A 12489-nucleotide genomic window follows, 5' to 3' on the forward strand; every position below is an offset into this window, starting at 1 on the left:
TGGGTCAACACACATGCAGCCTCTCTACTCTTTTATTTGGGTCAGGGCTGTGATTAAAGACATGTAGTGGAGTCATGTTTGTAAACATTGTTAAAGACATGCTACAGTGCATTGTTAAGGAAACAAGACAGATGGAAGCCTATACAAGAAATTTCTGTACTCTAGAAACACAAAAGATGGCTTAAAGGGTCTAGGAAAAGGGGATTATGCATGTTTGGTATTTATTGACAATATGAATGTAATGTTACATAAAATATGCATATGAAAAACACAAATGAATGGGGCACTTTGTTTCCTAATGGGATATGAATTTATATTTTAGACTGCCAGTATATATGAGCTTGTCTGAGTTGTTACTAGTGATTTAGTATAGTTTTTTTATTTATTTATATTTACAGAACTAAGACATTCTTTTCAAAGTATTGTGTTGAATCCAATATTTGCCTAGATAATTTCCAAATAAAATTATATAACAGACTGTGATAGATAATATTAAGTTGAAATTGGTACCATTGGATTCCTTGCCCCCAAAAACATACATTTAGATACCAGAATCAAGTCAATAGCTGCATTACGTCCAGAGATAATAGCAAATGTAGATTTCAAGTGGCGGCCATTTTGAAATCCAATATGGCGGACATAAAGAGAGAATTTCAAGTGGCCCAATATCTGAAAATGTTCGCAACATATTAATGTACATTTGTGCCAAATTTGGTGCTTGTATCACAAAATGCACAATTCTTTTGAATATTTGGGCTAAGCCGCCCCACTATATGTAAAGGCCTTGATAAGGAAGGATGTGGCACATCCCTGTTCAGATGATTCCTATTTCACCAGTTAACAAAGGATCCCCATTCGACGGGTGGCTTTGAAGACAACATTTGATTTATATGGCCTACCGAAGATGATGACAGTTGTGGATGATTGTGAGGCCTAGAAGTGTGAGAGACAGTTTCTATGGCCATAACAACCATTTAGGGCTGAATTTCAAAGTATATGGTAAATATAAACAGATGAGAAAAATAATTTACATAGTTTCCTTTCTTTTTCAAGTTTTATTATTTTTTGTGTGAAATTCTTTGTATTTTCCCCCTTGTTTAATACCCATAGGGATTTTTTTTCTCGAGCTTCAGCTTTCATGAATCATCCAATTACCTAGCACCACATTCCAAAGCAGTTTTCTCTTTGAATAGGTTTGAAAACCAGCAGTCTGTACTCTTGCACATGGTATTCCTGTGTCAAGAAGGGTCGATTCCAGTCCTCTAAATTCCAGTGCTGTGAATCTACTGACCTTTGCGAAAGCTGATAAATGTTATCTGCACTTGCACAATTCACATATTGAACCTCATGCTGAGTTATGATAATTAACTCACCTACATACCCCAGTTTGTCTGTCTTGCATCACCCCACTGTGTCTCACATCACCCTATAATCGACCTGAATGTCCTGGACTAATCACTCCTAGATAAATCTTCCATCTGTATTTTGCTTTTCCATGACACTTGACATCTGAAAAGGAGAAGAATGAACAATCAAAAGTGAGATGTGTGGAGACTGCAAGGGGGGCATTTGTTTATGAAAAGAGGGACAGGAAGAAAACAGCGTTGATACTGGGACATTGGGTACTTTTACGTGACGAGGCAGTATTTGTAAATATTTGAAGGTGTGCGGAGGAGGTTTGGAAGGTGTAAGAGGTGAAATAAACTTGCATGGTGGGTGAATTCACGTTTTTGAATTGCTCACAGAGAGTGAGCGATCATGTTTCTGATAGCATAGTGGTGAGTATATTGGACTAGCGGTTAATAGGTGCAAATATGGTTGAAGGTACTTCTTTTAAAGATTATAATTCCAAATTTCTAGATCCTGAGCTAATCTCTGGAGAATTACAATGTCGGTATGGAATTGTTACAAAACCCCAGCTGGCATATTAATGACTATCAGGAAGTTGGTAATCTGCCTGTTGTCTGTTCTGGTGTACATTTGATACCAGTCCACCACATGGTTTGTCCCGTAATGCCCTCAGAGCAACCTTTGATACGCATTAAAATACCAGCATTAGCAACCTTGGATAGGCACTAAAAAGTAGCTTAAAAAATTCCCCAAACTGAATACAAAGTAGTACAATACAATGAACGTCAATGCTGGAGGAGGCCACTCAGAAGGTGGGAGCCTCCCTGGTCTGTGTGTGTGTGTGTGTGTGTGTGTGTGTGTGTGTGTGTGTGTGTGTGTGTGTGTGTGTGTGTGTGTCGGTCGTCCGTCCGTCCGTGTCTATGTTCGTGTCCATCCTTTCAGGCCCTAAACCTATTTACCATGTGAGCTTTTGTCATCAAACTTTCAACAAACCTTTGTTATGAGAATATGAATAACACCAATTAATAAATTAAAAAATTTGGTTGTGTTCGTCAAGTTTAGTTTGAGTACAAAGTGGACATGGATGCGCTTTGCATTTCGGGATGCTTTCTCGTTTAAAGGTAGTGATGATTATGTCTTTCCGGTCCTTCTAGAACACATTCAGCTGCCCAGCGGAGTGTGACCGCCACTTGCCAGAGCGTCAAAAGCAGGTGCTTTACAGCGGCCAACTGACCAAGACCCTAGCTTTTGCTTACAATGCTAAGGCAACCGATGGACAGCTCTGCCTTGAGTCCTCGCCACGCTATGTTCCATCTGTTTTCATACACAGCCCTCATGCCCTCATGCTGCAGGTAACATTGTGCACACAATTTCCTTTTGGGCATAAAATGATGTTCTTGTTTCTCTCGTTCAGTTGTGCTCAAACTGTTTTAATGTGCAGGTTTTCTCAAGCTGTTTCAATGGCAATAACCAATTCTGCAATATTTTGTTGGCAGGCTATTTTTATGGGTGTTTATGATCTCAGAAGTATAAAAGGAGTGACCTTTGTTTAGGATGGTGGGTTTGGAGGGGAATGTGGGTGGAAGAGGCTGTTGAATAAGCAGAAAAAGATATTGTAAACTAGAATGACACTCGGTAAAGCGCATACCTCCGCCATGCTGAGCAGTTTACATTTTGTATCACAATGATAGGCCAGATCTGGATTTGGACCTGAACCAAAATCTAATCTGCCTGTTCTTGTCAACTAACCAACTCATCCACCGACTTTTGTCATAACTCGTGCACAACTTTATTTAAATATAGTGCTATATATCGTTTTGGCCCCATTGCTCAATTGTGAAGAATCACTTTATAATTCTCGTATATGGATCCAGATCCTCACCTAAATCTAAACAAATTGTCCCTGTCACACACCCAACCTGTCCAACAAGGTTCGTCTGAATCCATCCATAATTTGAGATATCCTGCTCACAAACAAACAAACAGAGGTCAATACATAACCTCCGTCCGCTAAGGCTGGTGGAGGTAATGATAACGAGTGGGTATAAACTGTTTATATAACTCAAGGCAGCATCGATTATTTCTTACACAATACAATGAATACATTTCTGACAGTTATTGAATCTTCCCCTCCAAATTTGTGAAAATTGACTTGTGTGAGCATCTGGAGGGAAAAGTAAAAGAAAAGGGGGGTGTTGTGGAAAGTGGAAAATTATGGGGATTTAAGGGGGTGTGGAGTGAGTGGTAGATCCCTCTCGATGAATGTGACATCATACTTATTTCTCCTTTTTGGTAATTTCTTTCTGCTATTTTGTTTATCTGACTGCATTCATTTATCTTTAAGTATTGTTTGAAGCACACCATTCGGTATTTGTAATTCTACAAGTCGTCGCATTGTGCTTTGCTGGCTTTTGCGGGGCAGTCTTTAGCTTTGTAACAAATTTCTGTGGACTCATTCTGCTTATAATTTTATTTATTTATACCTACAACGTCTAACATCTTCCTTGTATATCACTGTGTCCTTTATGCCGATGAAGATATTTAGAAACAAAATGAAAGCAATTCCACCTTTTAAAATCAATTTTCCTTCACATGCTTGCATGGTGAAGGTTTAAATGGCTCATAGACGGGTAAAAAGTTGCAGCAGACATTGTTGTACGGCCACTGGGCCATCAAGATGTCGTCTGGACAAGCAGGAATGCCGCTTTGCTTTGTGTTTTAAACTCTTGTATTTCTTTACATGGTCAAACCGAGTAAATGGTAATCTAGCAAGTATTCTGAAAGATTCAAGCTTTGAGCTGTTAGACACAAGTGGAGAAGTTGAATGCTTGTGGAGGAATCCTTCCCGATAGCATCACCTGCAGAGGAAGCAAGCCCAGCTTTTTGAAAAGGTACAAAACTAAAAAGACATATTTCTTCCTTTTCCTCCTCTTCTTTTTTCAGAATGTGAAAGCAATCGTGACTCACTCAATCCATGCTGCGCTGCACTCGATTGGTGGCGTGCAAGTCCTCTTCCCACTCTTTCGGCAGCTGGACTATGTTCAGCCGGACACAGGCTGCATCGATACTGGAGTTTGGTGCGCCTGCCATTTCTCTCGCATGCTCTGGTTATCATGAAGCTTATCCGCTGTTTGCATAGTTTGGCCCAAACACAAACAACAGCAAATCTTGTCATTATAGAGGTTTTCTGTCTTTATAAAAGCTACTTTGTGAATTTGGAGCAAGGCATAGGCCTGCCTTAGAACTGTACAATCAGAGGCAGTCGTTTTAACAGCGAAAGACAAATTGAACAAACACAACATTCCCCAGAGGTATCTTGTAGCAATCAATCTCCTGGTTTTGGCCTTGTTGTGGCTTCTTTGGAATCGATGTGGACTTGAGTGCTATGCAAGGCCAAAGATCTGCACTGCATTCTTGAGAATTTAAATTTCGAGGCAAGCTCCATCCTTGATTTATAACCATCATGGTTGATTGGCATATTGAGTTTATTTTCTTTAAAAAAAATTTTTTTTTTAAATTAAATGGATTTTTTTATTTGTATTATTTGTTTGAAGACTTTGATGCTTATTTTAGCATTCACTAACCATGCTTGAGAACTTTATAGATTTCAGACAGTTGTGTATGTCATCCAGAATCAGGGAGACCTTTTAATGTATGACATAAAGTTGCTTGAAATGGTTATTTTGCTTGTTTTTTTTTCTTTTAAATCAACGAGGATAATTGTGGACTGGTAATAAAGATCAGAGCTAAAGTGCCCAATACTACTTGTGATGGTCTCTTTAAAATAGAAAGCCTTTGAGAGCAAACCTTCCATGGTCCCTGTATGAAGAGAAGAGTCAGAGGTATATGAATCGCATTGTCCTCAAATGTTGATGGGACATTTGGATAAACATTTTTCGGACAATTGTGATCACTTGTTGATGTTTGTTTGTGATGATATGGAGTTCTTCTTCTCACGTATACAGCATATGGCTGTGGGGTAGCATCATTGTCTGAGGGTGAGGCTATTCTGCTGATGCAAGGCCTTATGCTGGTTATGGCAGGAATTTGTAATTTGCCCATGGTGCCGGCGATAACTCGTCTAATCTTTGCGAAGGACACCGTTGGATCTTTAACATCCGCCAAGGAATGCTGGCAGATGGGATGCCTGTTTAACGTCCATTCGAGGGACGGCACACACACTGATGAATCACCCTGCCTGTGAAGCACCGGGACGACAGTTTATAGCTGTCCCGAGATTCAAACCCAGGCTAGATAGTTTGGAGGCGAGTGTGTGTATCTCTAGGCCATCCTGTCAGCCCACATTATTGAATGTTTTCTTGGAATCATTGTTCTCACACTCTCAATTTACATTGTTGTTTACCCTGCAGCACCACACTCATCAGTTTCCTTTTTGACATCATGCGGAGCTCTGCAGCCATGCAAGAGCAGATGCTCACGAGTAAAGGCTTCCTGGTTATTGGACAGCTGCTCGAGAAGGTTTGCGGAGACTGATTTGGCTTATTGTTGGATTCTTTTTATTTGCAGTTGTATTTTTACAAACCTTGTTGACCAAAGACAATTCTAGTTTTGTGTTGTTGCTCGTGTTTAAATTGCATTGTGTTCGGACTTTTTTATTCAATTGCCTTTTGCCCAGTCTTCCAAGAAGCACATTACTCCAGAGGTGGTGCAACATTTGATATCTTTCTGCCGCTACCTTGAGACGATTCCAACTGGCTCGACCTTCCTCAAGCAGCTCTGTGACCACTTATTGTTTAATCCAGCCATCTGGATACATGCTGATGCTGCGGTAAGCTCACTTCCTTCAGTGGCTTGTCCAATCACTGTCCTTTGTTTAATTCTTAACAAGAATGACTGCACTATGGTCACAACCTGTGACAAAATCCGGTGCCGGGCCAAATGGGAAACGCATATTTGAGGCACTTTTAAAAGATGAACAGCACGATTAGGAAACACATTTAATGCGCTATTAAAAAAAAATTAACTCGACATATCTCTCATCCATGTTACCCTCCACCACGGTTATATCAGAACGAGCTGATTTGTCACATGCTCACAGACATCCCAATATGGAGCCGTTCAAAAATTACGTAATCCTATATTTTTTGAGGGAGGCGCGTACCGTGCGTACTGACAGGCTTGATTCAACCTTACTAATTTTTATTTGACATATGATTGGATTTTTCTGGGTCTCTCATCATGAGAAACACTTGACCCAAACAAAGCCAATGGAAATCTGACGCAAGAAACCCAAGCAGTGTATAATCAGCAGAGACTAGAGACCATTAAAAAAACCAAGATGGTGGCCATGTTATTTATTCAGCGTGCCATGAGGGGTGACCTGACCTGACCAGCTGTCTGACCAATGGGTACACATTTCAAAAGACGACTCCGAACTAGAATCACAACAACAACCATGCCGAGCTCTTGTAGATATTCGTCACATCGCAGATAAAAATACCTCAACGTCTATTGAAAGTGAAACTGCTGTCAATTTGCAGTTTATCCCTCTTGTTCCGTGGTTCATGATAATTGTAAACCTTCTTCCCCCATTATGTAAAAATACACAATATACTCGGAGGGTTTTCTATATTAATTTTTGCTTCGTGTTTACAAATGCAGAAGGTAATTTGTTTTTGTATTAAAAAAATCAATTTGCCTAATACCACAAACAATAGGTAATCGATGCTTGGATTTGGTTGGCATACAATTTGACCTGTAAGTCAACATTGTTCAACCATTTGGTTTCTCCTGTGGCCAATTGATTCTCATTATCATTACCCTCACCAGAGGAAAGGGTATTGCGTTTGGGTCCGTTTGTTTGTTTGTTACTTGCAAAATCGAAGATTTTTCAAGTATATTGGTCGGTTGCATTTGTTATTCTGTCTGTCTGTTTGTTTGTTTGTTTGTCGCATGCCTACAGGTCACAATTCTAAACCGATCGTCATGAAACTTCACCAAGATGTAGAGGTCGTCACAATTGAGAAGCCTATTGATTTTGAGGTCAAAGGGCAAAGGTCACCTGGAGGTCAAATTTCTAAAGTCGCCATCTTTCATCCGATTGATTTGAAAATTGAACAGCATTTGCATATTGTCACTGAATGGGGGAACCAACTATTTTTGAGGTCAAAAGGTCAAAGGTCAACTCGAGGTCAAACTTCCAAAATCTATTTTCATCTGAAAAATCATCAATTTTCATCCAATTGACTTGACAAATTAAACAGCATTTGCATAGTGCCTCACTGAATTGATAAACGAACTATTTTTGAGGTCAAAAGGTCAAAGGTCAACTCTTGATCAAACTTCTAAAATCATAAATTTTCATCTAAAAATCATTTCATCCTATTGATTTGAGCTTTGATCAACATCATCAATTTTGATCTTGATGAAATGGACAATTTACTCAGTAAATTTTAAATTTAAGTTTTAATTAAACTTACTAAGTAAGTAAATTTTACTGGATCAATTGCAACTTTTTTCGGGGAGTGGGGGGGCTATGGGGTGGATTTTGCAAGTATCGGGCTCTGCATGACGTCTTCTTGTTTGTCTGTCTGTTTGGCCGCACAGAATGAGTATGCTTTTCTCTGCAACAGTTGGTCTGATTGATACAAAATTTTCACCAAAGGAGCACCCACCCCACCCCCTGTATAATTTCTAATGATAATTATGATGTCATAGGTCATGTGGTATGGGTGCCATCTTGGAAAAAAACGAAAAAATTTGCACCTCTATATCTCAGAAACCGTTCCATGGAAAATTAATTGAAACATGGCTCATTGTCAAGTACTCCCCATGGGGAACAACATATATTCATGATGATGTCATTGGTCCCTTCATTATGACGTCATAATTAGACATGTGGAATGCTTGATCCAATCAGCGAGAAATTTCTTGAGCATGATTTTTTTGTTGTTGTTTGCACACAAGATCGAGGCTCGTGTAAGAGCTAGCACATTAAACACACATTAGCACATAAAACACAAAAAACATCAACGGACACATAAAGCAATAAAGGGAGGGGGAGCCAAGATGGGGCGAGAGGGAAGCACACAAGCACAACAGTAGAGAACAGGGACATCGGGAGATCTGTGGAATGGAGAGGGCTGAGGGGTGGCAGGGAGGGGGGGGGGGGCGGGAGGGGGAGGGAAGGGGTACACGGTATAAAACAAATTGACACTCCTCGGAATTTCAGGAATGAAGTCGGAGATTGAAAGAGGTGGATTTGGGGTGTATAAACGGGGGTAGAAAAGATCAAGGTTTTGGATGGGGGAAGATAGCTGATGGTGGTGAACAGCTGTTTTAAAGACCTGGAGGGACGAGTGGGATTGAAGAGAGTGAGGGAGTTTGTTCCAGAGACGGGGGAAAAAGAGAAATAAAAGAGTGAAGGTGAGCAGAGAGTCTTGATTTTGGCAGTTTCAGAAGAAGAGGCTTGCTGGCAGATCTTGTGCATCTTGTGCCCTCACTGCCATCTGTTTGGCATTGAGTGCCTCCATCCATTGTTGAGACGGCAGGAATATTTTGGGGACACAGCACAGACAGAGCTGGAGGAGATACAGTCACGTGAAAAAGTAAGTACACCCCATGTAAAGTTTTGACTTTTTCAACATATTTCAACATACAGCTATTTGATCTTCATTTCAACAATATTGATAGGTAAAGGTGATATAATATAACAAATATCATGAAACATTTACATTTTGTAGTCCATTGTATAATTTAAATAAACATAAATGCGAATTTTGCATGTGGAAAAAGTAAGTACACCCCTACATTTATCACTACTTCAAACACCTAAAATTTGAATCAGGTGCACCAGCTCAGGTGCAAATGATTAGAACATCGTTAGAGAGGATCTTGGAGGAACCTGTCTTATTTAAACCTCAGACATTTAGTTTGGTTTGTCTTTGTTGTTGAAGTGTGCGGCATCGCCATGCCTAGATCAAAAGAGCTCTCTGAGGCCTTCAGAAAGAAGGTTATAGATGCCTACGAGTCTGGGAAGGGAATTAAAAAGATCTCCAAACAATTTGAAATCGATCATTCGACTGTCCGGAAGATCATCTACAAGTGGAGAAGATTCCAAACAACTGCCAACTTGTTCAGGCCAGGCTGCCCCAGCAAGTTCATCCCAAGAGCAGACCGCAAGATGCTGAAAGAAGTCTCTAAGAACCCCAGAATGTCATCACGGGACCTACAGGTAGCTCTTGGCACTGCTGATGTCAAAGTGCACGAGTCTAAGATTAGAAAGAGGCTGCACAAATTTGATCTACATGGGAGGTGTGCCAGGAGGAAACCTTTGCTGTCCAGAAAGAACATCAGGGCAAGACTAAAGTTTGCCAATGAACACCTAGGCAAAGACCAGCACTTCTGGAACAATGTGCTCTGGACAGATGAGTCAAAGGTAGAGCTATTTGGCCACAGTACCAGAAGACATGTTTGGCCAAAACTAAAGACAGCATTTGACCACAAGAACCTGATACCAACTGTAAAGCATGGTGGTGGATATATTATGGTTTGGGGCAGCTTTGCTGCATCAGGGCCTGGGCAGCTCACCATCATATAATTCACTATGAATTATTCATTGTACCAGAGGTTGCTTAAGGATAATGTGAGGCCATCTGTCGGAAAGTTGAAGGTCAACTGAAGGTGGACCTTGCAACATGACAATGACCCTAAACATACCAGTAAATCCACCAAGGAATGGCTGAAAAGAAAGAAATGGATGGTTCTGGAATGGCCAAGTCAAAGCCCGGATCTAAATCCCATCTAGATGTTGTGGGGGGATTTTAAACGAGCTGTGCATGCAAGAAACCCCTCAAACATCACACAGCTGAAATAATTCTGCATGGAGGAGTGGGCAAAAATTTGTCCCAGTCGATATCAGAGACCGGTAGACAGTTATAAGAAATGCCGACTTGAGGTTGTTTCTGCCAAAGGGGGCAATACCACCTGTTAGTCCCAAGGGTGTTCTTACTTTTTCCACATGCGAAATTTGCATTTATGTTTATTTAAATTATACAATGGACTACAAAATGTAAATGTTTCATGATATTTGTTTTATTATAGCACCTTTATCTATCAATATTGTTGAAATGAAGATCAAATAGCTGTATGTTGAAATATGTTGAAAAAGTCAAATCTTTACATGGGGTGTACTTACTTTTTCACGTGACTGTATGCCAGAGAGGAGTCAGTAAAAGATAGAGAGACTACCAACCTACATGCGTTGAGAGATTGAAAGGCCCTCAGAATCAGCATCATCACGGGAGATACCAATGATCCTGAAAGCTTTGGTTTCTACAGCGTGAAGCCGAGTTAGGTGTGAAGCAGGGGCACCAGCTCAGAGGGGAGAGCAGTATTCCATCAAGCTGCGGATGAAAGCTTTGTCTGTAGTGAGGAGCTCAGAGGTGCCAAGGAAGGACTTTGCACGATGGAGGATGCAGTCGGCGACTGGCTTTGGAGGCCAGCTTGAAAATGTGTTTTTCCCAGGAAAGATCATGGCAGATGGTGAGGCCCAAAAGCTTGAGTGACAGGATTTATTCAAGAGGATTGTTGAGAAAGTAGATGGGAGGGTTTTCCAGACAGTATTTTCAGAGAGAAATAGTGAGAGTGTGAGTTTTGTCAGGATTGAAAGGCATGTTCCATTTGGTTGACCAGTTTGTGATTTTGTCCAGGTCTGCAGAGAGTGTAGAGGCTGCTGCCTGCCGATCTGAGGGTTGAGATATGGCACGGCATAGAGTGGAGTCGTCAGCAAAGAGATAGAGAGGATTTTCCAGAGAGTCAGAAAGATTATTGATGAATACCAAAAAAAGCACAGGGCCCAGAATACTGCCTTGAGGAACTCCAGCCTGAACAGGAAGGGGAGATGAGAGAATTCCATTCAGGGCCACACGTTGACTGCGACCAGAGAGGAAGTCCGCCAGCCATACGTGGAGATTTCCATGGATACCAAAGGATGAGAGTTTGGTGAGTAGAGCGGGGTGCCAGACCATATCGAAGGCACATGATATGTCAAGGTAGACAGCTCTGATGTCCTGTTTGGCATTGAGGACCTCCATCCATTGTTGAGACAGCAGAAGCAGCATGTCCAGAGTAGAATGTCTTAGTCTGAATCCAAATTGATGATCAGAGATCAAGCAATTGGAGAAGAGGAAGGATTTAATATCAGAAGTGATGATGGATTCCATGACTTTGCTGATAATTGGGAGCAGGCTGATTGGTCTGTCGTTGCAAAGATCTGTTTTTGCACCTTTTTTGTGTAAAGCGGTGATGTTTTCTGATTTCCAAGCTGATGGTACATGACCTTGAGCAAAAGAGAGGGTGAAGAGAACAGAGAGGGTGAGATAGAGCAACATAGTAGGATTTTAGGACCCGTCGTGTATTTTGTATGTGAGAATTAAATTTGTATGTGATTATGATTTTGTATGTTAATTTGTATTTTGTATGTTAAATTTGTCTGATTTTGTATGTGAGAATCTACACAAACATTGTATGTGAGAATTAAATTGATGACATCATCATTCACGTGGTTCGCAGCCATATTGGATTTAACATAAATCTACGTCATCATTAAACCACCTAAATGCAGCAGCTAATAAACGTCACACAAAATACACCACAAAAACATGTCCTGGCGAGGGTCTGCAATCTCTGAATGCTATTTATTTGTTCCTATTACTATTATTAGTCGCATACCAGTTTCACTTGAGGGGACTATAGGTTTGCTATCCGTTTGTCCATCACATGTGTGGTTTTTCCAAACCTTTCCCCCATGTCTTTTATAATATTGAACTGAGACTTGCAACATGGCTTTAGTATGATAAGTTACAGAACATGTTTTAGTTTTGGGGCGTTTTGTCACATTTTCACGGAGATATGCCCTTTTGCTTGGAACAAGAACATTCATTGGACCAGTTGGGGACATATATTGCAAAGTAATTCTTCCTGTTGTTATTATTGCAATCACCAAAGATGCTAAGCAATACAAATATATGATGTATCTACAAAATTGTAGCCTTCAGTTGTATATGCCTATTTCGTGCTATGTCAGTTTAGTCATATATCAAGCACTTTGCACAGAATACGTACTGTGTGCCCAGGAGTACAGTTTTCTCTGTCTAACAATTGATTGTCACCAGCGAT

At 40.5% G+C, this 12489-nt stretch overlaps 1 protein-coding gene across 2 annotated transcripts in view; it reads left to right on the forward strand.

Annotated features, from left to right (window-relative positions):
- LOC137425478 (lipopolysaccharide-responsive and beige-like anchor protein) overlaps positions 1 to 12489 on the forward strand; it is a 722436-nt gene that overhangs the window by 128873 nt on the left and 581074 nt on the right. For both annotated transcript variants that reach the window (XM_068113965.2, XM_068113966.2), the window contains exons 9-12: positions 2505 to 2702; positions 4294 to 4427; positions 5721 to 5829; positions 5987 to 6139. In XM_068113965.2, the coding sequence (XP_067970066.2) occupies positions 2505 to 2702; positions 4294 to 4427; positions 5721 to 5829; positions 5987 to 6139 (594 nt within the window). The remainder of the gene's footprint in view (positions 1 to 2504; positions 2703 to 4293; positions 4428 to 5720; positions 5830 to 5986; positions 6140 to 12489) is intronic.

The sequence above is a fragment of the Myxine glutinosa genome, chromosome 4, assembly GCF_964187855.1.
Source record: "Myxine glutinosa chromosome 4, kmMyxGlut1.1, whole genome shotgun sequence".
Lineage (NCBI taxonomy): Eukaryota > Metazoa > Chordata > Myxini > Myxiniformes > Myxinidae > Myxine > Myxine glutinosa.